We start from the raw sequence: 24476 nt of genomic DNA, 5'->3' as shown, positions 1-24476 counted from the left end.
TAAGCCTGGACTCATGTGTGACTTAATGGGCGATCTCAGGAATATTCCTCCTAGTGGAATATTGGGTGATGTTCTTATGGAAGAAGGGACTGTTTGACGGGGATATCATACCGATACCGTCACAATTGGTTGGCAGCAGAGGGATTTTCCCTTCTACTCTCCTTTACACCCGGATTCCAAGCAGACACTGGAAGAACTACTGGAAGTTCGTGGAAGGATTGCTAGCAACAAAACCAAGCGGGTCATCATAGCAGAATTAATGGAGATGGACCAGGAGGACGGGATTGCAGCAACGCCAGCAGTACAAGAGATGGAGACACCAGTGATTCAGGAGGAGTCACCAACCAACAAGCTAATGAGAGAGAAGCTAGCTTGGTTCGGTCCAAATCCAACGCCGGATGTGGTGCTGAAAGTGATGGACCTGTTAGCGGAGGAAAATAAACAAATAAGAGACGCAGAACTAAAGAAGGATGGGACAACCCACTTCTGTGTAGATTACCGGTGCCTCAACGACAAGACAGTTACGGACGCCTATCCGATGCCACGGATGGACGAGCTGCTTGACCGTATCTCTGCAGGGAAGTATCTGACCACAATAGACCTATGCAAGGGATATTGGCAGATTCCCCTAGCAGAAGATGCCAGACTCAAGTCGGCCTTCATCACCCCGTTCGGCCTATACCAATTCCGGGTTATGCCGTTCGGGATGAAGAACGCCCCGGCCACCTTCCAACGGATGGTGGATCAGTTACTTGGGGGTCTCCAGAGCTTCACCTGCGCTTACCTGGATGACATCGCCATCTACAGCGATACATGGGAAGCGCACCTAGAGCACGTAGGGGTAGTATTGGATAGGATCAAGGGGGCCGGGCTGACCCTGAAACCTGACAAAATGTCATTTAGGTATGGCAGAGGTACAATATTTGGGCCACCAAGTAGGATGTGGTAAGCAATGGCCGGAGCCGGCCAAGATCGAGGCCGTTGCCAATTGGCCCACTCCCCACACCAAGACACAAGTCATGGCTTTCTTGGGCACAGCCGGCTATTACAGACGCTTTGTACCCGACTATAGCGCCCTGGCCAAACCCCTGACCGACTTGACCAAAAAGAAGCTACCCCGACAAGTCCTGTGGTCCCCGGAATGCGAGGTGGCTTTCCAAACCCTAAAGACTGCTCTGGTTAATGCTCCGGTGTTGGTTACCCCAGATCCTAACAAAAGATTTATTGTCCACACAGATGCTTCAATGTTTGGACTGGGGGCAGTACTAAGCCAGATCGGGGAGGATGGAGGAGAGCACCCGGTGGCCTACCTGAGTCGGAAGCTGTTGCCAAGGGAGGTCAGTTACGCCACCATTGAAAAAGAGTGTTTGGCCTTGGTATGGGCACTCAAAAAACTCACACCTTACCTTTATGGCCGGGCTTTCACTCTCATCACCGATCACAACCCCTTGGTGTGGCTTAACCGGGTTTCAGGGGACAACGCCCGTTTGCTACGCTGGAGCTTGGCCTTACAGCCCTATGACTTTACGATTCATTATCGCCCAGGCAAGCAAAACGGGAATGCTGATGTATTGTCACGCCAAACGGAGTTAACCTCGGACTAAAAGCTCTGAACCCGTCAACCCTACTGGACCAGGGAAGGTCCAACCGGGTTTGCCGGGGGAGGGAGAAAAAGGGGGGCCATTGTGAAGGACTTTTTACCTATATGCTTCAGGTTAATCCTCCCTGCTTGTTTAAGGCTGTTGCGATACCGTCACAGATGGGTATTCCAGCATGACAATGACCCAAAACACACGGCCAAGGCAACAAAGGAGTGGTTTAAGAAGAAGATTAAGGTCCTGGAGCCAGTCTACAGACTTTAAACACATAGAAAATATGTGGAGGGAGCTGAAGGTTCGAGTTATCAAACGTCAGCCTCGAAACCTTAATGACTTGAGAGAATCTGCAAAGAGGAGTGGGACAAAATCCCTCCTGAGATGTGTGCAAACCTGATGGCCAACTACAAGAAACGTCTGACCTCGGATTGCCAACAAGAGTTTTGTCACCAGGTACGAAGTTATGTTTTGCGAAGGGGTCAAATACCTATTTCACTCATTAAAATGCAAATCAATTTTGTAACTTTTTTGAAATGCGTTTTTCTGGATATTTTTGTTATTCTGTCTCTCACTGTTAAAATAAATCTACCATTAAAATTATAGCCTGATCATTTCTCTGTCAGTGGGCAAACGTACAAAATCAGCAGGGGATCAAATACTTTTTTCATCCCGAGGTATATACAGTATAAAATATTCAGTGTGGCAGGTTGGCAATGTAACCCAAATTCAATGTCTGCCACAGGTGTGTACCACAATGAATTCACCACATACCTGTATAAGAGAAAAATTTCAGCCAATTTTTCAATGTAAAAGTTGAATACTCACCATTGCCAATAATAACTATTATGCCGCGTACACACCATCACTTTATGTGATGAAAAAAAATGACGTTTTAAAAACGTCACTTTAATTGACTGTGTGTGGGGGAAAACGTCGTTTTATGTCTTGTAAAAAACGACCAAAAAAAATTGAAGCATGCTTCAATTTTATGTGTCGTTTTTCAAAAGTGCTCTTTTTACTTCACAGAAATTGACCATGTGTAGCAAAAAACGTCGTTTTCTAAGACGTTTTTTCATCCATGCATGCATGCCCAGAAGCTACTTATGAAGCAAGCTTCAATGGTAAAACGTGGTGGAACGTAACCTCACTTTGCAAGATCATTGTGAGAAAACGATGGTGTGTAGGCAACTTCGTCTTTGAAAATTGAAGTTTCAAAAACGTCATTTTTTACTTCACAGAAAGTGTCGTTTTTTTTCATCACATAAAGTGATGGTGTGTACGCGGCATTAGATTTGGACCAACCTAACTCTTGCATATCACAACTTCACAATACATATTACATATTTATTTATTTTTATACATTACAAGCTAAGCATAGATAATGTGTTTTGTATTGTATTATATGTCAACCAGCTGCTTCTGGAACTTCCAACTAGCCACTAACTTAAAGCGGATGTGCCACTAAAAAAATATATTAAAAGCCAGCAGCTACAAATACTGCAGCTGCTGACTTTTAATATAAGGACACTTACCTGTCCTGGAGTCCAGCGCCGATCGCAGCAGATGACGAGCCGATCGCTCGTCACCCTGCTGCTCCCCCCTCCATCCACGGTGAGGGAACCAGGAAGTGAAGCGCTCCGGCTTCACTGCCCGGTTCCCTACGGCGCATGCGCGAGTCGCGCTGCGCCCGCCGATTGGCTCCCGATGTGTGCTGGGAGCCGAGTGTTCCCAGCATACAACGGGGGACGATCGGGAAGCAAGGGAAAAACCCGTCTTTTTCCTGCATCGTAGGGCCGGAAGTGGGTGCAGATACCTGTCTGTAGACAGGTATCTGCACCCCCCTCCCCCCTGAAAGGTGTCAAATGTGACACCGGAGGGGGGGAGGGTGCCGATCAGCGGGACTCCACTTTAGAGTGGAGATCCGCTTTAATCTCAAAGTACCTTAACCTTGGGTTTCTACATGGCCAATATCCCTACCAAAAAAATAAAAATCTGTATCGTTTAATCATTGTTAAAATGTAAACATCCACAGAGTGGAAAGTCTAAATACAAGATTATACGATGGTATTGACAGATAGGCAACTAACATTTTCAGGAGAGCTCGGCAATGGCATCTTCCATGTGCCTGTCTTGATTGGTGTGTGCTTTATATTTATTCTTCAAGAAGAGAGTGCATTTATTTACATCTCCAGTGTTAAAGAGCTAGGATCTTTCTATATCTGCATACAGCAACATTTCTTTTTTTTTTTAAAGTTCTGCATCTATAAAGCATTTGTTATAATGCTATACCATTAATATGCATTAAGTCCAAGAATTAAAAGTGGTAGTTTTATTTACTATACCATTATTAAAGGGGTTGTAAAGGTTAATTTTTTTTTTCTAAATAAGTTCCTTTAAGCCAGTGCATTGTTGGTTCACTTACATTTTCCTTCGATTTCCCTTCAAATTTCCCCTTCCCTTGGGACTACATCCTTGCGGGGAGACGCTGTGAACACCTTTACAACCCCTTTAAACAGTACACATCTCCACTTACTAAACCCAAGGTAATATTTGTGCGCTTGCAAAAAAAAACAAAAAACTGTAAACCTTATTGACAAAATAACGAAGTGAAACGAGTAGGATGTATAACAAGCTCCAACCAAAAAATAAAAAGTGCTCTATCCTTGTGATAGTTAATAAATCACATAAGAGACACAATAAAAGTGCAATAAACATATGATGAACTCAACCTAAATTGACATATCTGTGCAAATAAAGTCCATATAAAATGTGCAAACACAAAAATGTGCACAAAAATATATTATAATAAAAAATATATATATATTATATTAGGGTTGCCCCATTTTAGGGATACCACTTTTTTTGAGACCGAGTACAAGTAACGATACTTTTTTTCAAGTACTCACCGATACCGAATACCGATACTTTTTTTTAATGTCATGTGACAGTGGCGGTATTTTTTTTTACATGTTTTTTTTTACAGTGATTTTTTTTCGGGGGGGGGGGGGGGGGTGAATTGTCAGTGCAGGAAAGACTGCACGGAGCATGGAGGGGGGGAAAAGACTGCACGGAGCACAGGGGGGGGAAAAGACTGCACGGAGCACAGGAGGGGAGGAAAGACTGCACGGAGCACGGGAGGGGAGGAAAGACTGCATGGAGCACAGGGAAGAAGACTTGCAACTCCCCTGCCTGCCCAGGTATCGGGTGAGGCATCGGAGCTTCCCCCCCCGAGTACAAGTACTCGGGGAAATGCTCGGTATCGGTGCCGATACCGATACTAGTATCGGTACATCCCTAATATATATATATATATATATATTGCAAAAAGGTGCCAATAGGAATCACCACAAGCGATTAAATGAGCTTCTTATCCAACAAGGAGACCATCAGACACCTTGCACAATCTTGCATGCAAAGGTTCCTTGATCTCCTAAGCCAAGATAGACTCCATGGAGGAAGTTAAAGTGACACTAAAGGTTCAGCGTTTTTTTTAAATAACAAACATGTCATACTTACCTCCACTGTGCAGTTCGTTTTGCACAGAGTGGCCCCGAATGTCCTCTTCTGGGGTCCCACGATGGCTGTCTCGGCTTCTCCCCGCAAGAGCTAACCCCCTCTGGGAAGCTCTCTCCCGAGGGGGTTACCTTGCGGGCGCGCTCCCGTGTTATACACTCGGCGGCCACATCACTGAATGTGATTGACAGCAGTGGGAGCCAATGGCTGGGCTGCTATCAATCTATCCAATAAGGAGCCGATCAGCCATGGAGAGAACAACGTGGCTGAGAACGTCCCCAAAATAGTGTCGCCAAAACACTGTCCCCACACACATGTCCCCACACAGAAAAAACACCTGTGCCCCACATATGCAACAGTAAAATCATATGTTCCAATGATTACCGTATTTTCCGGCGTATAAGATGACTTTCTAACCCCTTAAAATCTTCTTGAAAGTCGGGGGTCGTCTTATACGCCGGTAACCTAACCTTACCTTATCCCAAAGACATGCAGAATCGCGGCCGTATGTTTTTTCAAAAGCCGCGCCTCCTACGTCTTCTGTTCCGTGATAGGCGGAACACTCAGCTTCCCAGGAGGCACTGTGTTCAGTGTCCGCCTATCACGGAGGCCCTCACGTCCTCGGACGAGAGGGCCTCCGTGATAGGCAAACACTGAACACAGTGCCTCCTGGGAAGCCGACTGTTCCACCTATCACGGAACAGAAGACGTAGGAGGCGCGGCTTTTGAAAAAACTTACAGTACGGCCGCGATTCTGCATGTCTTAGGATAAGGTAAGGGCACAGCGAGGGGGGACACGGAGCGGAGGGCGGACGGGGAGAACAGCACAATGGAGGGGTAATGTAATGTAATGGGGCACAGTCTGGCATGTAATGGGACACAGTCTGGCATGTAATGGGGCACAGTCTGGCATGTAATGGGGCACAGTCTGGCATGTAATGGGGCACAGTCTGGCATGTAATGGGGCACAGTCTGGCATGTAATGAGGCACAGTCTGGCATGTAATGGGGCACAGTCTGGCATGTAATGGTGGCACTGTGAGGCGAGGCATGACTAGTAGGAAGGGGGTAGTCTTATACGGTGAGTATATCCCAAAACCAACATTTCGGCTGGAAAATTAGGGGGTCGTCTTATACGCCCAGTCGTCTTATACGCCGGCAAATACGGTAACAGCACACATCTGTACATGATCATTTGCGTACATATGTCCGTGATCACACATGCCAATTCTTATAGATTTTATTGGATTTCTTTTAAAATAGAAATAAATTTCCGCTCTTTTTCCTGCCAATATCGCAAAAAATAAAAAACGGAGTCGTAATCAAATACCACCAAAAGAAAGCTCTTTGTGTGCAAACAAAATGATACAAATTTCATTTGGGTACAGTGTACCATGACCGCGCAATTGTCATTGAAAATGCGAGAGCGTTGAAAGCTGAAAATTGGCCTGGGAATGAAAGGAGGAAAGTGCCCAGTATTGATGTGGTTAAATCATCAGTGTCACACTAATAATACTCCACAATAGCGCTACTGTGGATTATTGTTAGTGTGACACTGGTGATTTTTTTTCACCTTTTTGATTACATTTTAATATTAAGTAGCAGCACAGATAGATATATCACTGAATATTTGTATTTAGTCACTTTAAGAGCACGATGAACTTTTGTTATTATTAACATTTTACATTTTAGTAGATAAAATAATAGCCATGTTTCCTCCAAAAAGGACTGAGTATAGGTAAAGTGTATATTGAGAAAATGTAATTGAAAAAATCTTCTCCAAAAATAAAATAAAATCGAACAACATATCAAGCCCCTATCGGGTTGATGTCCTGAAGGAGATTGTTCAAGCAAGATGTTCCTAAAATATACATGAGCTGAAGCAGTTTGCGCACGGTTAAAATATTTCCTAACCACTGCGCCAGTATAATTATCCAGTGAATAAAGTACTTATAACGGTTTTCATCAGTTACCTTAAAGTGATACGAAACACACACTGTTTAATTTACATTGTCCCTTCTATTTCTGTATATGGACGATGGTACTGTAATTATTTTATTAAAAAAAAAAAACACACATCTACTGTAAGTACCTTTTTCCTAATGGATAGACAGCTGTCACATGACCCAGCCTGTCTGCAGGGAGACATAAGCAGGAGGAGCTTCTAGTCCTCTGCTGCTGGTCACGTGTCCAAAAAAAACAGCCTTTGGAATACAGAGTAAAAATAAGGATTTACTATCAATAATCTGCTTTAAATTGTCATTTAAATATATATTTGAAATCAAATCTTTTTTCGTTTTTGGCAATAACATGGTGTGGGTGGACTTCTGACAGTCACAGGCTGTGTCATGCCCCTCCAGCCTGTGTCTTAGAATAAGAAGGAGGTGAAGCCTCCATCAATCTAAATGTAATATACCACTCCATTGTGTTTAACGGGTTAGTAAGCATGAAGAAGGAGGGAGGGAGTGGGCTGGTATGTATATGCTTACATGTGTGACTCTATTTGGGTTGCTCAAATGTGGTAAAGAGGAAATGCTCAACATAGAAACTAGCATGTGCAGAGCTGCCAACGCTGCACTGCAAAATCCCTAGCTGAATTGGGGTTAGGACAGAAAATAGAGAACAGCAGGATAAACCAGTTTTTTTTTTTTGCAGAATACAAAAAATGAATCCTGTGACTGAGTATGAACAGCATGTAATACACCATTTATTGATAGTTTTTTTTATCATGTGGGTTTATAGACACTTAAACTAAGCTTTTCTCAATCTTATAAACATGGAGGAACCCTTGAAATAACTTTCTGGTCTCAGGGACCCCAGCTAATAATTACTATATCCATACCTCACTGTATATTAGTTGGATGGTCAGTGAGTGGACTACTCCTTACATTTGTAGTCAGTATGAGCAATTCCCCCTCTTACCGATAGCCAAAAAGAATATTGGTGTCAATAGGAGCTTATCTGAGAAGCAAAAAAATGCTCCTTGGTCAAAGACACCTTAGCAACCTCGGAAAAAGCCCTTGTTGAGAAAGGCTGTCCTAAGGCTCCATTCACACTTGTGCAACTCCAAAGTTGCACGATTTCCAGTGTGACTTTGATGCACAGCTTTGATGCGACTTTACACTCTCTGGCACTAAGTTGTATCAAAAGTTGCATTAAAATAGTGCAGGTACATTTTCAAAGTCACTGTGACTTTAGGTTGCACTGATCTAAATGGGTGCCATTGAAAACATTAGGCTGCAACTTGTCCACTTGTAGAAAAGAAAAAATAAGTTCTCACCACATCTATATTGTAGCCTTGCAGTAGAAGAAAGTATGGATGCTCTGATGGGGGCTGAATCAAATATTGAGTAAAACGTTCAAAGTCCAAATCAGGTTGGTCTGTAGGGTCATCTGTACCATGAACATTGCTATTCCTTTCAGCTGAATTCTGCATTCCGTCTTTTTGATTTGGATCTCCATCTTGCCCAGCATCGGAGTCACTGGTTACCATGCTCTTTATGCTCTTCCGATCCCTTCGCTTCTTGCTGTTTAAGTTGATGTCGCTTATGCTGCGACGCAAGGAGATGCTCTCGTCTCTCTCTCTTAGTGGGGCATTTCCACCAGAAGCTGCCCGGGAGCGACTCTTCTGTAGTCTACGAGCTTGAGCATTGATTCCTGGGAGTAGAAATGACAGAGAAATATGAATATTGGTCATATTATAACAACTTTCATTAAAGACATACCTAGCCCATCATTAGTCCTCTTCCTAACTAAAAGATGGAACTGGTAGTTCTAGCAAGTTTTAGGTAATTAGTAATTACTTTGAAAAGCAATTTTCATATCATGAAAATCGGACTTTAGTGGTATCATCAGTATACAAAATAGGCCATAGATAAAAAGTCCTTTAGTTCTAAAAAATAAATAAAAAAAAATAGAATTTTATTTTAGATAGATTAAAATCATCAATCTTATATATGCATTTGTGCTGTTTATCACCATCAGGAGAGATCCGTTTTTCTGTTACATAATGAATACATCAATATTCTATGAAAGCTGTACAGACTTCCATTTCATAAGGTGATGTATAGAGATTACTTTTTCATTCTGAATAGAGATTTTCTGGCACATTTTGCTGGAACAGAGTACGCTTCTTCAGAAGAAAGCAATAATACTTGAGGATATTTATCTCTCATCAAATGAAATACAGATTTTCACTAGTGTGTATATTGATATGTGTGTATTTATAGTACATACTGTATGTGTTGAGATATACAGTACAATTAATATGTATCGGTCATGCTGTGGCTTATAGTTTAGAACCAGTTTTACTTTAGGTGATTTTTATAAAAATTAATTTTATTTTCTTATAAAATTAAATTTTAAATTTTTTATAAAATTAATTTAATTTTTTTTATAAAATTCATTTAAAATTTTTTATAAAATTCATTTTAAATTTTTTATAAAATTCATTTTAAATTTTTTATAAAATTCATTTTAATTTTTTATAAATTGGTGTTCTATATCTTTTTTTTTACTATATACCATGTATACAATCTTTCATTACTAAAAACAGTTATCACATAACAAAAGGTATGCATGGGTTACATTGAAGAGACAGTATTTATGTAGTATATGTTGTAAATCTTCACCCTCCACTGACCTACTGATATTCACACCTCCAGCATTTTACTGCTGCCAGGGCCGGTGCTACCAGTTAGCAATCTAGGCAGCCGCCTAGGGTGCACTGCCTCCAAGGGCGCAGCCACAGCTGCTGGTACATAAGGCTGATGAGCACTGTAAAGTCCTGGGTACAAATGAGGCAGAGATCTCAGCCCACACCTCCCCCACTGCACCTCTCTGTACTTTACTGGTAAAACAGAAAGTTGAGATGGCCGCCTGACCATGTCCTACCAACTGATGATGTCATCATCTATTGCAAAGGACTTGCCGGCAAGAGTACAGGGAGGAGCAGAGTGGGGGAGGTTCTAGATGAGCTCTCTACCTCTTTTGTATACAGAACTTCACAGTGTTTTTGTCTCATTTAGCACAGGAGCTAACAGAGGAAGAAGAGTAGCTGGGGGGGAGCACAACCCACACCTCTTCCTGGCTCTCTGTTCCCTGCTGCTGTCACTTCTGTAGGGCCAGATGTTGTGCTTGGAAAAGGGGGGGGGGTTTGGGAGCAGGTGGGGAGGTTGAGTTAGGAGGGGGGATTTTGTTGGGTTTGGGCTAGGGGGGGGAATTTGTGGGCATTGGGCTAGGAGGGGGGAGTTTGTGGGCATTGGGCTAGGAGGGGGGAGTTTGTGGGCATTGGGCTAGGAGGGGGGATTATGTGGGGATTGGGCTAGGAGGGGGGATTTAGGGGGGTTGTGCCAGGAGGGGGATTTAGGGAAGTTCGTGCTAGGAGGGGGGTTATGGTGGAGAGTTGTGCTAGGAAGGGGGGGGGGGAGGGGGGGATTTGTGCTAAAAGGAGGGATCCAGGGGGAGGGGGTTACAACCTACAGACGACTAAACTCGCAGAATACATTTTAGGGCTTGTGCACACTAGGTGCAATGTGAAATCACATATATTTTTTCCGTACCGCACAAAAATGTGCTGTCTTTTGCAGACGTGCTGCCTTTTTCAGATTAATGAAAAAAAAGGGGGGAAATAAATTGCGCTAATAAAATACACAAATACCCGTGTGACCACAGGTGTGCGAAAGTTGCTAATGAAGCAAGGTGTAAAGCTGTGACTTGCTGTGTAACATCAAACAGTGACCAAAAGTGTAAAAAGAAAGAAATCGCGCTAAACGTCTTGACTAAAAAAAAAACGTTGATAAAGACTGCCCTACTTTCCATCGGCTTCCTAACACTCCCCTGGCTGTCAAACTTCCTACACATTCCACTGATGTTCCCCAATCCCCACACACTGTGCCGATGTTCCACATACAGCTGCAGGATTGGATAATATTAGCTCGAGAGGAAGCCGTCTCCTGCAAACTTCATCCAATCCGTGAAGAAGAGGTATCCAGCCAATGATGTGCCGTGCAAGCTGTGCTGCGGGCAACATCACTTTATCCCAGCTCCCCAGTCTCATCACAAAGCTAATCTTGGCAAGGGGGTGAGAAAGCATCCCTGCACAGACTTATTTTTTGCTTTTAGTTTGCCATCTTATTTTTAGGGTAGCACTTTTGAACCACACTAGTATAAGAATGCTGCATTATTCGTATGCCAGCAGACCTCAAGCCATGAGAAACCTGTATGCAAGTGGTATGTTTAGGCAGAAAAACTATAAAATGGCAATTTTATAGTTTAACTTTTAAACATTTAATCTATTATCATCTTATTGTATTTATTCTGTCACTCAATATTTAATATTCTAAAGCAGTGGCAGTGCGTCCATAGTGGGTGCAAGAGCGCTGCCCACTCTCTCCTGCACCGTCACTCAACAATACATAGATTCATGCATTGCATGAATCTATGTATTGTCGCCGCTGCCGCCCACTATTCAGGTGGCCGGCCCCCTGTCGAGCTCCGGCCATCTGAATAACAGCGGTGGGTGTGTTTTGGAAGTGTCTATCAGCCAACGTGGGGGAGGATGGCTGACCCGAGAAAAGTAAGTGCCGGGAGGGGGGGTCAATCTGGTGATATTTTAGGGCAATCCGGCGGCATCTAATTGGGCAAACTGGCAGAATTTTATGGGGCAAACTGGCGGCAATTGATGGGCACAGTGGCGACAATTGATGGGCACAGGGGCTGCGTTTGATGGCACAGGGGCTGCGTTTGATGGCACAGGGGCTGCGTTTGATGGTTACAGTGGCAATAATTAATGGCACAGTGGCTGCGTTTGATGGCACCGTGGCGACAATTGATGGCACCGTGGCGACAATTGATGGCACAGTGGCGACAATTGATGGCACAGTGGCTGCGTTTAATGGCACAGTGGCTGCGTGTGATGGCACAGTGGCTGCGTGTGATGGCACAGTGGCTGCGATTAATGGCACAGTGGCTGCGATTAATGGCACAGTGGCTGCGATTAATGGCACAGTGGCTGCGTTTGATGGGCACAGTGAGGCTGCAATTGATGTTTTTTTTTTCGTTTGTTTGCGCCCCCCAAAAATTTGGAGCACCAGTCGCCACTATTCTAAAGAAAGGTTGTATTTGTAATATTTTTAGTTAGCCACTAAAAGGTATCACTTGACAATACTTTTGACTTCTTTGTCATCTCATTTCTAGATAATACAGTATACCACTCTATTACACTATACACTATACACTATATATACTATACACTATTTTTGAAAACTGACAAAAGATCTAAAATGACATGAGTATAAATAGGCCAGCCTTTTAGTTTTGCAGTAACAGTAGGACTTCTAGGCGTGTCGTGGTCCTAAAAAAATAAATAGGATATGCAAGCAAGTCCATGATGTAGAAAGAACACAGCCAAGATTGAAAGACAATCATCTTTTTCTTTTTTTTTGCTTTCTATGTGCTTTATTAAAATGATTTGTCATTTTTATTAAAAGAAGTGACATAAGTAAAGTACAATCTGAGATCATGGGCATGGCATTTACTGTCTGCTGCCTGGCGGATTCTCCTATGCACATCAGGAATTAAGCAGGAATTTCACAGACATAACTTTACTGAGTAATTTCCTGAGTAACTCATTTCTATAGAGCCTGCTTCCCATACATTACAATAAAGAAGGTGACGCTAGTATGAAGCAATTCAGCTGAAAAAGTTTGCTATGACTAAGACTTCAGACAAAAATGGATAATGGAGTTGGATAATTACAAACATGTAGAAGAATGACGTATGTTCTCTTCCTATTTTGCTGCAATGACACCTCCCATAATCACTGCTATAATCTACAAATACTGTAGCTACTGGGTTCACCAAGTGGTGTTCATCGTTGCCGAGAGTTCAGGTTCCTGCGGGACAGTCCTGGGATTTTGGTCCTGCTGTGTCTGTGTCCTGCAGGCTGTCCCAAAAGATCCTCAACACTTGGCACTTGTAAATTGGCAGTATGGGCTGCATGCCAAGGCCCTTTGACACCAGTGATTTCAAGTTCATTTTGCTCCCCTTAACACAGATTTCACTTTAACTGTGCTAATACTGACGCCAGTGATTTGAGTCTTTTTGGAATTTGAGATTTTGGATTTTGCTCCCACTGACCCCTACAGTTTGCTCAATTTCTCAATGTTGGTAACTACGAATCTATGGCTATCCGTCTATAGTTTGTATTGCACAGTGTACACTCTTAGCAGACACTGCACAACTTAAACCAAATTTTCACAGACCTGCTTTTTTTGCTAAACTATTTCAGCATTTAGTCCTCCCTGAACGTTTTTACTTGTATTCCTGATTCTTTTAACTCTGGATTTCAAGATTTTGCTAGTATTTCTGCAGATTGACACCAGAGGTCTTCAGCTGCTATTTGAGCTGTGCTGGGCCTTTTGCTGTGTTGCTCCACCTTTAAGCCCCGGTTCACACTGATGCAATTTGGCATGCAACTTGACAAATTGGCAGCGTCCGAATCATTGCGCCCCAGGATTTTCCATGCTGCACTGATCCCCAAAAGTAGTTTCTGTACTATTTTTGGTGATTTCGGGTGCGATTTACATTGACATCTGTGCAGAAACCCGTACATACTGTATGTCTCTGAAATGGCCTCTGAAGTCGGGACTGACATGCGGATGCCTTGTACACACGATCGGAATTTCCGATGGAAAAAGTCAGACGGAATTTTTTAATCGGATATTCCGACCGTGTGTGCTCCATCAGACTTTTTTCCGTCAGAATTTAGAAAGAGAACATGTTCTCTTTTTTTCGAATTTCCAAAATTCCGTTCGCCTGCAGGGAACTCCGATGGAGAAAAAACCATGCATGCTCAGAATCAAGTCGACGCATGCTTGGAAGCATTGAACTTAATTTTTATCGGCTCGTCGTAGTGTTGTACGTCACCGCGTTCTTGGTGGTCGGAATTTGGTATGCCAGTGTGTATGCAAGACAGCTACAGACAAGAAAAATCTGTAGAGTTTATCCCGACGAAAAATCCGATTGTGTGTACAAGGCTTTAGAAGGAATGGCCTACCACCAGGACATATCTGCCCTCTTTTAATTAATTGCTATATACTATAAGTTCCAAGATAGGAGTTCTATTAGACTGGATTTAAGGACCACATTTCATAGATAGATTTTCAAAAAGAATAAAATGCACATCTTTTTGCATTTAGTTTTATTATTAGGAGCTTGGAAAGCATTGCACTCAATGAAATGTAGGGTTCCTGCAGACTGCCTGTGTAAGCCGTCTGCTCATACCTCATAGGGGCAGGCAGCAACACAATGTCAATGAACTACCTAGAGCACTCACCAATGCTTCTGGTAGTTAATTGTAAACTACAAGCCGTCATCCAAGGATGATGGTGGTTGAAGTTTTCCTAGGTGAGCCTAGAGCGGCGCGCGCTGATGTCATTACCCAGCCTCAACTGCTTGTGTTCGGCCGGCTTCTCTGGTAAGACTAAGCAAGCACTAATCTTCCTATACAGTGGGGGAGATGTGGACCATATTACAGTGGGGGAGATGTCTGTGGATATTACAGGGGGGAGATGTCTGTGGATATTACAGTTAGGGGGAGATGTCTGTGGATATTACAGTGGGGGGAGATGTCTGTGGATATTACAGTGGGGGGAGATGTCTGTGGATATTACAGTGGGGGGAGATGTCTGTGGATATTACAGTGGGGGAGATGTCTGTGGATATTACAGTGGGGGAGATGTCTGTGGATATTACAGGGGGGGGGAGATGTCTGTGGATATTACAGGGGGGGGGAGATGTCTGTGGATATTACAGGGGGGGGGGGAGATGTCTGTGGATATTACAGGGGGGGGGAGATGTCTGTGGATATTACAGGGGGGGGGAGATGTCTGTGGATATTACAGGGGGGGGAGATGTCTGTGGATATTACAGTGGGGGAGATGTCTGTGGATATTACAGGGGGGGAGATGTCTGTGGATATTACAGGGGGGGGAGATGTCTGTGGATATTACAGGGGGGGGGGGAGATGTCTGTGGATATTACAGGGGGGGGGGAGATGTCTGTGGATATTACAGGGGGGGGGGAGATGTCTGTGGATATTACAGGGGGGGGGGGGGGAGATGTCTATGGATATTACAGTGGGGGAGATGTCTGTGGATATTACAGTGGGGGAGATGTCTGTGGATATTACAGTGGGGGGAGATGTCTGTGGATATTACAGTGGGGGGGGAGATGTCTGTGGATATTACAGTGGGGGAGATGTCTGTGGATATTACAGTGGGGGGAGATGTCTGTGGATATTACAGTGGGGGGAGATGTCTGTGGATATTACAGTGGGGGGAGATGTCTGTGGATATTACAGTGGGGGGAGATGTCTGTGGATATTACAGGGGGGGAGATGTCTGTGGATATTACAGGGGGGGGATGTCTGTGGATATTACAGGGGGGGGGGGAGATGTCTGTGGATATTACAGGGGGGGGAGATGTCTGTGGATATTACAGTGGGGGAGATGTCTGTGGATATTACAGGGGGGGGGGAGATGTCTGTGGATATTACAGGGGGGGGGGAGATGTCTGTGGATATTACAGGGGGGGGAGATGTCTGTGGATATTACAGTGGGGGAGATGTCTGTGGATATTACAGTGGGGGAGATGTCTGTGGATATTACAGTGGGGGAGATGTCTGTGGATATTACAGTGGGGGAGATGTCTGTGGATATTACAGAGGGGAGATGTCTGTGGATATTACAGTGGGGGAGATGTCTGTGGATATTACAGTGGGGGGAGATGTCTGTGGATATTACAGTGGGGGGAGATGTCTGTGGATATTACAGTGGGGGAGAGGTCTGTGGATATTACAGGGGGGGAGAGGTCTGTGGATATTACAGTGGGGGAGAGGTCTGTGGATATTACAGGGGGGGGAGATGTCTGTGGATATTACAGGGGGGGGGGGGAGATGTCTGTGGATATTACAGGGGGGGAGATGTCTGTGGATATTACAGGGGGGGGGGGAGATGTCTATGGATATTACAGTGGGGGAGATGTCTGTGGATATTACAGGGGGGGGAGATGTCTGTGGATATTACAGGGTGGGAGATGTCTCTGGATATTACAGTGGGGACTATATATGGTGGAGATCCGAATAATGTATGTGTGTTATAATTAATCAAAATTAGTCGATCAATAAAAAATAAAATAAACGATTAATCGAACACGAAAATTTTAATCAGTAACAGCCCTAATATCTATCCTTTGCACTGAGGTTTATACATGCCTGTGACACTGTCAATTGTAGCAGAGACATTATGAGTATTTTGTGGGTATTAAGGTTGTGGCATATGTGTTTATTTTTGGTTTATGTTACTTAGACCCCATACACACTATTAGAATTTCTGCAGATTTTTGTCTTCAGATTTACCAAAACCATATAATATGAGGTCAAACCTTAAGAGTTTCAATTTGTATGCAATCAGGCAGGCCCTTACACTACATGGTTTTGGTAAATCTGAAGACAAAAATCTGCAGAAAATCCAAGTGTGTATGGGGTCTTAGTCTTGACCCCTGAAATTTGTGCATTACTTACTCCTAAACTCTGTGCGTTACTTACGCCTGAGCTCTGGACTCTGTGTGTTACTTAATCCTGAGCTCTACGCTCTGTGCGTTACTTATTTCTGAGCTCTACGCTCTGTGCGTTACTTATTCCTGAGCTCTACGCTCTGTGCGTTACTTATTCCTGAGCTCTACGCTCTGTGCGTTACTTATTCCTGAGCTCTACGCTCTGTGCGTTACTTATTCCTGAGCTCTACGCTCTGTGTATTACTTACTAGTGAGCCATGGGCATAATTTACTGCTGAGTGCTATGCTCTGTGCCTTACATACTGCTGACACCTGTACTGTGTGCATTGCTTAGTTTTCACTCAGAGCAGAATGGCTAAGGTTTTATTAAACCATATCCCCTTAAGCCCCTCCTACTAATAACCCACATCTACCATTTCTCTCCTTAGGGTGTCCCGGGTCTTTTACAGTCCTACTTACGCCCCTATGTGTTGATGTGCATTATGACATCTTCTGACGTTCAACACATTGTAACATACATTGAAAGCACATGGCAATGCATCGACATGCATTTTCATGCTTCACCATTCATTTCAATCAAAAACACAAAGTTCAAAACACAAACAGTAGGTGTGAATCCAGCCTTATTGACTCTGAAAAATACAGAAGGCCCTTTCAGAAATGAAGAGTAGATCAGAGTAGTAAATCAAACAAATTTCACTTAAGTAGCTCACTGAGAAAAAATTTAGAGCTCCCATGGGGGAATTTAGCAGATTGAGAAATTTGTAATTTTGTAGCTAAATCATTTACACTAAAAATAATCTATTCATCCTTTCAGAATTATATTTGCATATATCTTATAAAGCAGAGAATGTTACCGGACTATATTTTTAATAACACTTCATTTTATCACCACGTATTGGAATAGTCAGCATCTTTGTCAAGCACATGCAGAACTATTTACCATCTGGGCCAGTGAGTAAGGGGTTCCGTGTCACATGCACGCAATCAAGCTGACCTGCCGCCATATATATATATATATATATATATATATATATATATATATATATATATATATATATATATATATATATAGTGGCTGGTCAGCAAGTGGTTAAAAAGCTTGTGACCTACAGGGATTCTTCTTACGCACAACCATCTCTAGGTTTACAGAGAATTGTCTAAAAAAGAGAATATATCCAGTGAGCGGCAGTTGTGTGGAGGCAAATGCCTTGTTGATGTCAGAGGAGAATGGGCATCAGTAACTCAAATAAATGAATAAACAAATGTGAGAACACCCTTTGATGTTGGCTGCTACTCTGTTTGTTAGTTTTTATTATCTATTATTATTGTGGTTTGTGCATTAGTACCCCCCCCCCCCCCCACACACACACACACACTTACAGTAACTCAAATAACCACCCGTTACTACCAAGGTATGCAGAATACCATCTCTGAATGTGCAGCACATCAAACCTTAAAGCAGATGGGCTACAGCAGCAGAAAACCACATCGGGTGCCACTCCTGTCAGCCAAGAACAGGAAACTGAGGCTACAATTTGCACAGGATCAACAAAATTGGACAATAGAAGATTGGAAAATCATTGTCTGGTCAGACGAGTCTCAATTTCAGCTGCAACATTCATATGGTAGGTTCAGAAAATAACATGAAAGCATGGATCCATCCTGCCTTGTATCCACGGTTCAGGCTGGTGGTTTAATAGTGTGGGCAATATTTTCTTGGCACACTTTGGCCCCTTAGTACCAATTGAGAATCGTTTAAATGCCAAGGCCTACCTGAGTATTGTTGCTGACCATGTCCATCCCTTTAGGACTACGGCATACCCATCTTCTGATGGCTCCTTCCAGCAGGATAATGCACCATGTCACAAAGCTCAAATCATCTCACCACTGGTTTCTTGAACATGAAAATTAAGTCACTGTACTCCAATGACCTTCACAGTCACCAGATCTCATCCAATAGATCACCTTTGGGATGTGGTGGAAAGGGAGATTTGCATCATGGATGTGCAGCCGACAAATGATTCTATCATGTCAATATGGACCAAAATCTCTGAGGAATATTTCCAACACCTTGTTGAATATATGCCACAAAGAATTAAGGCAGTTCTGAAGGCAAAAGGAGGTCCAAGCCGGTACTAGGAAGGTGGCCCTAATAAAGAGACCGGTGAATGTATATTGGACTCTAAGGCCCGGATTCACGTAGAACCACGTATCTTTGTGCGGGCGTAACGTATCCTATTTACGTTACGCCTCCGCAACTTTGACAGGCAAGTGCCGTATTCTCAAACCAAAGTTGCGGCGGCGTAGCGTAAATAGGCCGGCGTAAGCCCGCCTAATTCAAATGTGGTAGATGTGGGCGTGTGTTATGTAAATTTAATGTGACCCCAGGTAAATGACGCTTTTTACGAACGGAGCATGCGCCGTCCGTGAAAGTATCCCAGTGCGCATGCTCCAAATTAACCCGCAAGAAGCCAATGCTTTCGACGTGAACGTAAATGACGCCCAGCCCTATTCGCGAACGACTTACGCAAACGACGTAAAATTTTAAAAATTCAACGTGGGAACGACGTCCATACTTAACATTGGTACGCCTCATGTACGCCTCATATAGCAGGGGTAACTTTACGACGGGAAAAGCCTAACGTAAACGGCGTATCTGTACTGCGTCGGCCGGGCGTACGTTCGTGAATTCACGTATCTAGCTGATTTACATATTTCTAGGCGTAAATCAGCGTACACGCCCCTAGCGGATAGCGTAAATATGCAGTTAAGATCCAACGGCGTAAGAGACTTACGCCGGTCGGATCTAATACAAATCTATGCGTAACTGATTCTAAGAATCACGCGCATTGATACGACGGCTCGGACTCAGAGTTACGATAGCGTATCTGGAGATACGCCAGCGTAACTCGTACGAGAATCCGGGCCTAAGTGGCTCTAAGTAGAGATATTCCCTTCAGTCAGACCTTAATAAAATTGTAACCTGCAGCTGCTGGGCTTTATAAAGCTATCTGCCCCTTGTTTATTATTGCAATTTTTTGCAGCTCAGATATGGCAAGTTACTGACCGCCCCTGTGGCAGTTGTACTGTGGCAGGTTGGCCCCCCTGCGCGAATCGCCGTCATGTCTGTGAATGTCCGAGTTTTACAATGCCTCATGGGACGTGTAGTTCTGCTACAGCTGGAGGGCCATAGTTTGAGGATCCCTGGTGTAAAAAAACAGATCCCCATTCTGTCAGGGGAGGAGAGAGAGATTGTCTGTTCCTAGTGATTAGGAACAGCGATCTCTCTCCTCCTCCAGTCAGCCCAGCCCCCATACAGTTAGAAACACCTTTCTAGGGAACACTTAACCCCTTGATCGCCCCCTAGTGTTAACCTCTTCCCTGCCAGTGACATTTATACAGTAATCAGTGGCTATTTTTAGCTCTGTTCGTTGTATAAATGTCAATGGTCCCAAAAAAAGTGTCATCTCGTCTATTGGCTGGAAAAATCTTTCATGATTTTCAATAGGGAAAATCTAAGGACACTATGGGATGTGAAAAACCATATTTTTGTCATGTTTATTTGTTGTTCATTTACACATTATTTCATGATATTGTTTATTATTAATGAGCTAAACCAATTACTGTGACAAGCTATAGGTGGTGATTTTTAGTCGACAGAATTTTTTTCTTGCATTGAAAAAGCCTTTTGCTTGAGTTTGCCTCTCAAACCAAAAGTTAGCCGTCCTCCCAGGATATTGTGGAAAGCACCCTAGCAGTCTTCCTTTATTTTCTGTCTGGTCTTGGAAAACTGCACTTTTCTCTATTAAAGATAGTGTAATGCCGCTTTTGCCCGGCCAAATCACATCGGAATTCCGACGGATTCCATCGGAAAAATATAGAACATGTTCTATATGTAAAGTCTGATGGAATTCATCGGAATTTCCGATTAAAAAACTCAGATGGGGCTACACACGATAGGAAAAAACGATGGAAAAAGTCCATCTGACTTTTTCCATGGGAAATTCCGATTGTGTGTACGGGGCATTACTCTTACATTCTAAGAAGAACTGCTTAGTGAAGCCGAAGTTGAAAGGAGAAGTTTGGGGTTATTAAATAAAACAAACATCCATAGTCAACACAGAGCTGCAGCTCCAAGCCTGAGAATTTACTGCAGATCGCTCAGTTCTCAGTCTTCTTGGAGTGGAAAGCAGTGACTGCAAGTTACTGCTTTCTGCCTTGCCCCTCCAGTGCTCACAGGAGGGCCAGGCAGGAGAGGGAGAGGGCACAGTTGTTAGTGGAGCCTGAAGAGGTTGGATTCTTCCAGAGCCTGAAAAGGCTCTGTGACATCAGCCGACAGCGGGCTTTAGCCTGCTGTTGGCTGATTCTGGGTCACAGGAGAGCAAAAGTAGGTGCACTCCTGTGACCCACAAAAAAGTGTGGCCAAAAAACCTTCAGCCATACTGTACTTCTCTTTTACAGGTGGAAAGTATGGAATGGAACTGGTGCCAGATCTTCATTGAGCTGCGTGTTGCTGTCTGTAAATGTTGCTCTTCCCTTATATCATTACCTTGTGCAACCTTTACTCATTCCCAATGGACTCGTGTACCACTGCCTTCTGTTTGTAAAAAAAGTTATAACCAACAAAAGGAATTCCTCCTTTGAACGGACATTGTTTCATTTAACAGCAGTACAGATTTCAGGAAACAGACAATAAAGTCTTTGGTGGCATTCAATGCAGAAACTGGCTTCTTAACGACCTCACTATTTAACCTCTTGTCGACTGCCTCCTGTAGATATAAGTTGGCAGAATGGCACGGCGTGACCGTGCCCGCGGACTCGATGTCCGCTGGTATCCCGCGATCGTGTCACGGAGCTCCAGAACAGGGAGATGCCTATGTAAACAAGGCAAATCCTGTAATAATATATATACAAATGGGCAGGGGTACATTTGCTAAAACTGGCAGACACAGAATCTGGTGCAGCTCTGCATAGTGACCAATCAGCTTCTAACTTCAGCTTGTTCAATTATGCTTTGACAATAAGCCCCCGTTCACATCAGTGCAATTTGAAATGCCAAATCGCAGCCTATTGCAGGCAACGGCACTGTCCTAATCAGCGCGACTCCGACTTTGTCTCACAGCACCGATTTTCTAAATATAGTTCCTTCTTTTGGCGACTTTGGGGCAATTTCAATAGACATCTGTGCAGGAACTCACACAGAAGTCTTTTAAATCGCCCCCCAACTCATACTGAAATGCGGGTTTTGAACTTGCAAGATTACAAACCCACATTTCAGATTCTACATGTATCCAGTTTTAGTAAATCTCCCCCACATGGTATATATTTACAAAAATCATACAAATTAACAAAACAAATAAAATCAGAATAAATAATACACCAATTTGGTTTTACACACCATGCCCACCTGCTGTCTCATTATCTTCTGCTACAGTCATCTTCTCCACTTCTTCTTTGCGCCTAATTTCAAACCGCCGAGAGAAACCAGCTTTAGGCTTCCACATTTCTTGTAAGACCAGAGGCCGTTCATTGTCCCCCACTATGCGTAGATACTCCATCTTCCATTCTCCATCGTAACCCACAAAACGTCCCACTACATCACAAAGGACAAATGCTTCTGCATCTGCATCCGCTACAGCATACCTCTCCAGAGCTTCCTTTACCAGCTCCCGTGCTGTGGACCGTGGAGTGGCCAGAACACTCTTGTAGTTGGTACCAGACGAAATATCATCACCAAATATCTTAAGAATGCCAGGCAGATTCTTCTGGCTAGAAAGCTCTACCAGGTCTTCTGGTACTGAATCAATGATTTCTGACAACTTCTTCTCACTAGCCCAGCGCCCAGTCGAACTGCCAGCACTGATGCTGCCGGTCACAAGTATTGTGCTGCGGTGGAAGAGGTTAGACAGGCGTTTGTGTCGATTGTTTTTGTTCTTGTTTGGTTGGCGTAGCTCAACGGGCTCACTGCTGCGGCTGCCTGTGTCTGAAGAGGTGGACCTGGTAATGACCATAAAAGTGTAAGTATACATATATACATGCAAACAAAGTAAAACATTTGGATTATTGTTATGTTCTTATGTTGATCATAGATTACAAAATACATTGATCAGTGAACTAGAAACCAATTAAAGGGGTTGTAAAGGTTTGTTTTTTATTTTCTAAATACCGTATATACTCAAGTATAAGCCGAGTTTTTCAGCACGTTTTTTTGTGCTGAAAACGCCCCCTCGGCTTATACTCGAGTAACCTTTTTGTACCTGATCTCCCAGACTTTGGGGACCCGGGAACGGCCGTAGGTCCCCTGGACCTGAAACTACACACATTTGTTGGGGAGCACCGATTTTTCAAAGCCGGGCACCCCATGGACTCCCATGTTAAACGTCAGTATAGGCATGGACACAGTGAGGCATGGACAACTTCCCCTGTATAGTGCCATCGTACGTGTTGTCACCGCGCTTTGCTCAAGCATTTTTTTTTCACGATCGTGTGTAGGCAAGGCAGGATTGACAAGAATCATGTTGAGAAAAATGTTGTTTTTCCCCATGACATGAAAAATGGTCATGTGTATGTGGCTTAAGGGCTCATTTGCAGTTTGGGGGTGGTAAAACCCCATAGTTAAGACCTGACCCCCCTGTACCACCACTGGTGTAGCATCAGGGGGTCACAATGGGGACCCTGCTCCATGCTCCAGGGGGCCTGTGCGTCCTTTCTGTCAAATTCAGTTTTACACATGGACAAGAGAGACATCGAGGGAGGCTTATACAGGAACTGATCCTCTCCATTTTCCTCCTGCAAATGCTGAAAGCTGGCTTCTCCTCCTCCCATCGGCCTTCAGTAGGTGCAGGAGGAAAATGTTCATTATGCTTTTTAAAATTAAAAAAGGTTGAAATTCTGAACCATTTAAATTTTATTATGGCCCGCTATTGGTTACCAAATCACTTAAGTGCTCCTCGCTCTTCAAAAGGTTGAGCACCCCTTCCTTAGAGCCTATATTTCTTAATGTGTTCTTAAAACCAGCTTAACCATTTCTGTGTTTGAATGAGACCGTCAAATACTGAAAAACATCTCAGCATAGTTGAAATTTTATGCTGTTTGTTTATCCAGACAACCACTTCCATGGAACTTGCAAGCAAATGCTCCCGTTAAACATTTGTTTGGACAATTCTTTAAAAGTGGAATTTTTTTGCTCTATGGAATGTTCCTGTTGCTACACCTGGTCTGGTCTGGCAGCACACTGGTGGTAAGCAACTACCAAACACAGAACAATGTTTATGGCTGTCCAGCTGACTAAAGCTATTTCAGCTGAAAGTTTCTTATGTAGCCAAAGAATCACGGGCACCCCACTATTCTCTTGGACATACACTGACACTAAAACGATGCACGAAGCCTCGGCTTTGCCAAAACACGGAACTGAGTAATTCTACAAATATCCAGGACCTGAAATGCTTCTAAATTGTATCGCTAACTCCTAAGTTATAAGACCTCAGTTTTAATTAATCTATTGGGAAAATAACTATGTGAACTGGAAGCCAGATAAATTCAAATGCTCCAGCTGACTCGTCTATTCATATCTAACCTTTGCACTTTCTGAAGGCAGGGCTGGACAATGGACATTTTGCCATGGTATGTCAGCCAGGAACACGCACCAGTCTTCTTCTCTGTTCCTAACTTCAAGGCCTAACGGAAATGATACAGTGTAAGCTGAACACTAGCCGCCCTCTAACTTCCTCCCTCTCCATTCTTTCATTCATTATCTGTCATATGACCAAGGGACAGGATGGAAGGAGGG

General features: G+C 43.5%; 1 protein-coding gene across 3 annotated transcripts in view; it reads right to left on the bottom strand.

Annotated features, from left to right (window-relative positions):
* Nucleotides 1-24476, bottom strand: part of RASIP1 (Ras interacting protein 1) — a 98012-nt gene that overhangs the window by 51200 nt on the left and 22336 nt on the right. For 2 of the 3 annotated variants that reach the window (XM_040325633.1, XM_040325634.1), the window contains exons 3-4: nt 22086-22684; nt 8388-8764 (exon numbers count right to left, since the gene is read on the bottom strand). In XM_040325633.1, the coding sequence (XP_040181567.1) occupies nt 8388-8764; nt 22086-22684 (976 nt within the window). The remainder of the gene's footprint in view (nt 1-8387; nt 8765-22085; nt 22685-24476) is intronic. The other variant, XM_040325635.1, reaches the window with a different exon arrangement.

Source organism: Rana temporaria, chromosome 10, assembly GCF_905171775.1.
Source record: "Rana temporaria chromosome 10, aRanTem1.1, whole genome shotgun sequence".
NCBI lineage: Eukaryota > Metazoa > Chordata > Amphibia > Anura > Ranidae > Rana > Rana temporaria.
This window is presented reverse-complemented; position numbering and strand designations above follow the sequence as displayed.